A 7,672-nucleotide genomic window follows, 5' to 3' on the forward strand; every position below is an offset into this window, starting at 1 on the left:
CATATCAGCACTAAATACGTTTCAGCAATGTCGTCCTCCTGGCAAAACCTTTTGGAGAGCTTTCAAAAATGCAGGTTGTAAACACTTACCTGATAATAATGTCTCCCTTTTCTGTCTCACACTCAGACACTCAGCTTCAACACACACAGTTTGAGGACACTGTTATGTAGCAGGTAAGGACCTCTTAATGCAACCGTAGCTGCGGTTCAATCAACTTTTCCATTCATTTGCAGTCTCACAATCCATTTGGTTTGTGTGTTACTGACAAAGTTTTCACTCAAGCTGTTGTAATTTTTCTTGTTCACATAAAATACAGTACCTTCTGCAGCAGCATGGCTTTATGGATGGTGCTGTGGCTCTGTTGGTCTGTCCACCACTTTAGCCCAGACTGAAATGTCTGAACAGCTTTTGGATGGATTGTGATGAAATTTGGCACAAATATCCATGATGCTTAAAGTATGAATGTGTGCGACTACTATCTATGGGATCCTAAGTGACCTTTCATGTTTACTTGTCCAGGAGTTTAGTTGATGACCAAATACCTGCAAAACCAATCAGCTCATATGTGATAATTAGCATGTAAACATGCTAAACTACGGTGCTGTTCAGAAAACAAACAAACCAACCAAAAAAAAACTCAGACCAGTATCAATACAATCAATAAATGATTATAGTAGTCAATTATTAAATTAACCAAAGTAGCGTAGTGGTTAGCACTGTCGCCTCACAGCAAAAAGGTTCCGGGTTTGAGCCTTTGACTTGGGGCCTTTCTGTTGTTGCATGTTCTCTCCAGCTTCCTCCCACAGGTTGATGGGTGAATCTAAATTGCCTGTAGGAGTGTGTGTGTGTGTGTGTGTGTGTGGTTGTTTGTGTACATGTTAGCCCTGCGATGGATTGGCGACCTGTCCAGGGTGTACCCCACCTTTGCCCGAATGCCGGCCAGGATGATTGGCTCCAGCTCCCCCATAACCCCATTCAGGAATAGATAATGGATGGATGGAAGTAACCTAGTGTTTGTTCCAAAGTCTAAATATAATGAAACTGTTTCCATGACAACAAAAGTCCAGTGCAATGTATGTTTTTAATATTTGTGTCAACACATAACTCAGAAGTAATAGTACAGTAAACTTTGCACCACCTTGTGTGTCATGGAAGGATTTGTGACCTGTTGGTGACTCGGTGGGTGTTGTCACAGGGGTACCGCTGTACTAACAGCGTCGGACCAGCCCTTCAAGTTGGAGGGAAGGTTAACGTTTGTCAGGCGTCACACGGACACACATAACGCGCCACCATCTGAGCTGATTCAGCTACTCATCTGCAGGTAGCAAGGACAGGGTAGGTCTGTATGCATTTATGAGCGCCTTGCTCTTGGGAGCGGTGCTGAACTAAAGGCCATGGATGAGGTGCGCTTCACATCTGTTTGCACAACAGTGAGATATCCACCATCTGGAAAAGGGACACCTTCTTTGACCGTAGCTGAGCGTAGCACGGACAAGACCTGGTGTGATGACGGTCAAATAACTGAACAAAAATGATGAACTTACTTGTTGTGAACTCATTCCGTATGTGAAATACAGTACCTGTCTACTGGTGAACTAGTAAGGTGAGCCAAGAAACAAAATGGGAGACCTGGGGCCAAACTACACTCCATGTTTAACTCCATCATTCATTTATTTGGTTCTTTGTCAAGCAGAGTATTGTGTCCATTTTCATTTTAAGTGCAGTTTCTTTTCTCATTAAGCTTCTGATTTCCCCAGAGAGGACCCACTTCTGCTGAGCGAACAGTACGTCAGTCGTATTACTGGTATCACTTTGAACAATTAGCATGTTATGTTCCTTGTTTACTGAGTCTTGAAAGCAGTTTATGAATTATACAGAGGATTGCAGTTGTAGTATTGATTAACTGCTTGATTATTGTATTTATTTATTTATTGTGGTTAGTTCTGCAGCTTCTGACAGACTCCATTTCTGTCTTAAAGATGTATCTGTAGCTAAAGGCAGAGCAGCACTGTCTCTCTGTGGACACACACAGAACTGCAGTGAAGCTGCCAGCAGCACAGGAGCAACGATGGTACACGACATGTAGCTGCTCACTTCCCATTGGTCAATTATAATTCGAGCACTTTGAGATATGTGAGTATTTATAGCGTACATCAGTTCACATTTCATGACCAATTTATGCAGAAAACCAGGATTTTGCAAACAGTGCCATGACTTTTTCTTGCGACTGTATACATCTAATTGCATGAATGTTGATTAGATGATGATAATAGCATTTGCCATTTATTTATATACTGTATATATGTTTCATTTCCTTCCCCTGGGTATTTTTGCCTGCAGCTGGTCGGTGGGTACTTGTTGTACTCTGTTATTGCTTTTTTTGTATCTAGCACTTATCCCACAGAGATTTTGTGGATGTGCACACAACTTTAGCTTAAATTCCATTAGACCCCTTTTTCCTTTTCACAGTCAAATTGTGAATATCTTTACTAGCATCTCCTTTTCTATTATCACATGTTGGAGTCTGTAAATAGCCAGGAGTTATTTGAAAGGTCATAAATACCCCAGAGAGTCTCACATGTGCATTGGGTGGCTTTATGTATAGGTAGAATTACAAAAACAATTACACAAACAATATGCATAAACATGTCTACCATGGTTAGATAAGGAATAATCCATTAGTATCTGTTGCAATTTCAGATTGCAGGTAGCAGGCAGCAACAACATACATTGCAGGGTGACCTGTACAGTAAATACATTTCATCATTCTGGTTAACATGTCAGTTAGTTGGTTAGCAGAAGGCAAAATAACAGGTGAACCCTGATTCACCTGAGCTTTGTGGCCACTTAAAGGGGAATTACCTGTAAAATGTTAATCTCCAAAAGTAGCCAAATACTTACAAACGGCAGGTTGGTGGTGGCTTATTTATTGCAGGTGAAATATAATGCTGGTTAAATCACTTTGAGAGACTTGCATCTCTGTGATTCTTGCACCCTTCACTCTGTTTAAGCAGGGAAAGGCTCGTGAACTTCAGCATGGTTAATGTGTGTAACGTGATGCTAGTCGGATGAACCCTAATACAGGGGATCTGCTGTATGTGTTAACTTGAAATCAGACAGCTAGCTGTGTGTTCTTGCTGATGGCAGAGCAATGCACTGAGACTATAGGCTGTGAGTTACAGTCCTGATCCAGGTGGTGTTTACTCTGGAATATTTACAACTGCGTATGTTTCATACAGTTAAATGTGCATTGTATGGTGGAGATTAGTGAGTCTCAGGTTACCTACTGTAACTTCCATATTTTTTTTAAGTTCACTCAGTCAGCTATCAGCTTTTTAATGCAGACTAGTCAGGAAACTACCATCTGTGCTCTATGATAACCATGCCAACCCATAACAGTGTGGCTGTGGCTGAGCGGAGGGGAACGAAGGCACACGGGTGTATCATACTGTATATGAAACACACTCTGGTGGCCGTGTGACACAGTGCAGGATGTTGTCCTGCATATGGTCACCTCTACGTTAAAAATATCAGTGGATGTGCAGTTGGTTAGAATTATGCTCACAGAAACTGGGACACATGCATTTAAAAAACATAAGTGTATCTATGACCAGCATCTCCCTGGGGGGGCTGGGAACACATTACAAGAGGCACAGCTTCCATTATATAACAGGGCTGAGGCACAGTTCACTTTCAGCTATATCCTATATCAGTAGATTTAATACCAGTACCCTCAGATTCTTGGTTAGTTCTGACCTGGAAAACTGGTTCCATTGTCAAAAACCTTTAATAAAAGACCACGATTGTCTGGAAAAATATTTTACAGCACTGTGGAATTGTTTGTGTTTTCTATTTGCTCTGCCGTTAACAAATGTCATCCAGGGTTAAACACAGACATAACTACAGTGAACTGATCCCAGTCCTGCTATGGAGATATAGAGTTTCATGTCATCCCAAGCTGCTTTGTCATATCACAAACTCTACAACGACTGGTAAGACAGGCGACCACACAGGAGCTGAATACAACAGAAATCATAGAGACAAATGTTACCAGTCAAAACAGATTGCTGATGGGAAATTAAACACAGGCTATCAAACAAAATTAGACAGCCACATCACATAATGCACTGCAACCTTGTCTCCTAGGAATGAGGTGATTTGCAACAAAGCACACATTCTGAAGGAAATTTATGCTGCTGTTTTTTTAAACGAGGATGTGTTGTTCATTTGCATATTTGACAAATACCAAATACTGAACATATCAGTAAAATGTTTGCTGACAGCAGTTTATTTTCTGCCTGTATATATCAGATCTTGCAGTACAGTTTCAACTTGTAGCCACTACAGCATTATTAAACGGTTTGATGGTCATCTTTTGGCCCTCGCAGCGCTTGGCTAAGGTTACGTTTGTCAAAACAACATAATGGGGAAAATTAGATACAGTATACATCATTTCTAGGAGACATTGTGGGTTAAACCTGTCAGTGGTGAAAAAACGTTTTAAAATAAATGTTGCAATAGCGAAAAACAAAACATCCTAGGAGTTCTGACCTGCATACAAGTAAATGAATGTTTTGTATCTAAGTAGAGAAGCGAATGTAGTAAATCAGCTTGATGCACTAATGTGCAAGAGGTATTTTAATGTTCTAGGTGGTTTAATTACAGCTATCAATATATGCAATATTTTATACCGAGTTCTTCAAAATGTAAACGATGTTAAAGCTGCAGTGACTCTGGTTTGCTCTTTACAATACTGGATTAAATATACTGTTATTAAAAAAATAAGTTAAATAACTGGACATATGACTTTGCACAAATGTGTTTCTAAGGAGGCAACAATCACCAAAGTCATCTTGAGAAACTGTTGTGATATCTGGCTTTGCTGGTATTAATCTAGAATCCCATCGGACTTCACTGCTGTCCAGGTACTTCACTACACTACGTCACTTCCCTGCGTGTGATGTATAGTGACCAACGCCCTCGAACTTCATACAGCGGGAAGTGATTCCCTCTAAGTAGCATTCAACGACCAATTAGATTTTAAGGAAGAAATTATATTTAAATTCTGCTTTCAGTTGTAGCTGTGAATTACCTGAAATTATCTTCATTTCAGTGTGTAAATTATTTACAAAAGAAATTAAGAAAAAAAAGACAGACTTCTCAATGACTGAGTACAATGGAAGAGGCTCTGAATCCGCTCGGACTCTGCTGCTTTCTCAGCCTAGATGTTTCTTCCCCCGTTGATGACGTTACCTCCTGGAGGGGCGATGTGGATCGAGTCCAGAATTGGCCGCAGAATCTGGCCGAACGGTCTGGAGATGAAAGCAAGAGATTTCATTTTATATTTTAAACAGCATCAAAGGGCGATTGTTGCAGATTTTTAGGGCATAACCCATAACCAAAAATGTTTGGTTATATTTTATTAGCAAATGAGCAGACTGTGTGTGCTGTATATTTCATAAACTGATACGTTTTCAATCTAAAACTTTAACGAAATAACTAATTCTAGGTATCGAATAAATGTAGCAAAGTAAAAGTAAAATGTTTCCCTCTGACATGTAGTGAAATAGAAGTAGAAAGTAACAGAAAACTGAAATACTCAAGTTCAAATATCTCAAGGTTGTACTTGACTAAATGTACTTTACATCACTGGTCTTAAGGAAAATTAAAGAAGTTGCTAGATTTTAGTGTAAAGACTGCATTGCTGCATCCACTGAATCACTGTCTTGTGTGAGGTGGTCATATAGTGACCAGGCTGAGACAGACTGTTTCTCACACTCACGTGGAGAGGACTTCAGACGGAAGGTCGGTGATGTAGGAGGGGATGGGCCTGCCCGTCAGGAACTGAGCCACTTCGTTGGTGAAGGTGTTGCAGTTGTGCTCAAATAGACGATACCTGTCACCTCTAAACCACAAAAGAATGGAGGAGAGTTGGTGCATCAGGTCACAGCTTTCATGCACTGTGACTAGTTAAATGTATAATGGTAATGATAAACCTGCCATTGATCTTAGACCTGATTAGACTTCAGCTAAACATTATGACAAACTTGGGAAAAAAGGTCATCAGAAAGATTACTACTGCATGTCATTTTGACGTGTCTGCTTTGGGACATTATATTTAGAATAATGGTAATGTATGTTTGTATAATAATATGTATGAACAACTGGTAGCTTTCCTGTATTAAAAGAAGAGTAACACTGTGCAGGAGCAGATGCTCGACCTGTATGTGCTTTCTCCCAGGGAAGAGAGGTAATCCATGAAGATCTCCTCTGACACTTCGGTCTCGCCCAGCTCCACGACTGTATCTGGAGGACCCAGCATTGTCCCCCCCTGAAACACACAAAAAGAAAGTGTCTCAAAACATGTACATATTATATATGAAAGTTACAGAAAAATTGCAAAGTTCTGGAAAAGTAACAAAGTTGGGCAGTGTAGCAGCAAGTGAATTATTAGATTGGATGATTTCCCAAACGTAGTGCTTTTGGGGATTTATGTCTACTTGATGGGGGGGCACATGCTTAGCACCAAAACACTTGGACAGCCCCCATCTTCTGCCTGCGTGCAGCAGTCTCACATAAATGTCCTACATTTCTTTCATGAGCTTACTTGATTAAAACATGGAATGGGAGTTGGTACCTGTTCCAGACTTACCGGTGGACAGCTGGAGATGCCCTCCCCTCCGAAGAAGAACTCATCGCCGTATGCCACGATAGCTGTGTGCCTGGACGACAACACAACATTAACAAAAGGGGTGTATCCAGGTTACAGCAACGTGTTAATTCGATTCAGTTCTTTTTTATTTGTACAGCACCCAATCACAATGGATAGATCCATGTTTTACATTTCATTTAACGTTATAAACAAAACAACAACAAAAACACTAAACAACTAAGATATAGACATAGAAAGACAAACGCTGGTGACATTTTTTAATTGCCTAGTTTATCTCGGATGAGTAAGGGATTACAGAATGCATGTAATAAGAAGAATGCGTTATATAAGGAATTCATAAAGGACAGGTCAAAGAAGGCGGAAGAAAAATATAAGTCATATAAGAACAAATTAATTGAGATTTTGAGGAGATGTAAGAAACTATATTACTTTAAAGTATTAGAGGGCAATAAAAATAATATGAGAGGTACTTGGAATATATTAAATAAATTGATTAGAAACAGTTCCAGCAAGAGTAACTACCCTCAATATTTTATGGATAATGATACACCGGTTAATAGATTGGAGGATGTAGTAGATAAGTTTAATAGGTTCTTTGTGAATGTTGGTCCTGGTTTAGCAAGAAGCATTTGTACAGATGATACATCCGTCACTATAAATAATAATACAATAATCGAAAGGAACATGAGTTCTATGTTTTTGAAGCCCATAGTTGAAAAGGAAATTATAGAGATAGTGAATAAATGTGGTAACAAAACATCTAGTGATAGTGATGGTATCACTATGACAACTGTTAAATGGGTAATTGAGGAGATATGCAAACCATTAACCCATATTTTTAACATGTCGTTTCAACTTGGGCAGTTCCCCAATAATATGAAAATAGCAAAGGTGATTCCACTGTATAAATCTGGTGATAAGCACAACTTCACAAAATTATAGACCGATTTCTCTGTTGTCACAATTTTCAAAAATCTTGGAAAAACTCTTTAATAACAG

General features: G+C 39.5%; 1 protein-coding gene across 1 annotated transcript in view; it reads right to left on the reverse strand.

The window, feature by feature from the left end:
• Positions 1 to 2,572: 2,572 nt before the first annotated feature.
• Positions 2,573 to 7,672, reverse strand: part of desi1a (desumoylating isopeptidase 1a) — a 6,755-nt gene continuing 1,655 nt past the window's right edge. The window contains exons 3-6 of the mRNA XM_020597929.1: positions 6,653 to 6,722; positions 6,222 to 6,331; positions 5,783 to 5,905; positions 2,573 to 5,312 (exon numbers count right to left, since the gene is read on the reverse strand). Coding sequence (XP_020453585.1) covers positions 5,222 to 5,312; positions 5,783 to 5,905; positions 6,222 to 6,331; positions 6,653 to 6,722 — 394 coding nt within the window. The 3' untranslated portion in view covers positions 2,573 to 5,221. The remainder of the gene's footprint in view (positions 5,313 to 5,782; positions 5,906 to 6,221; positions 6,332 to 6,652; positions 6,723 to 7,672) is intronic.

The sequence above is a fragment of the Monopterus albus genome, unplaced genomic scaffold (assembly GCF_001952655.1).
Source record: "Monopterus albus unplaced genomic scaffold, M_albus_1.0 scaffold35.1, whole genome shotgun sequence".
Classification (NCBI taxonomy): Eukaryota; Metazoa; Chordata; class Actinopteri; order Synbranchiformes; family Synbranchidae; genus Monopterus; species Monopterus albus.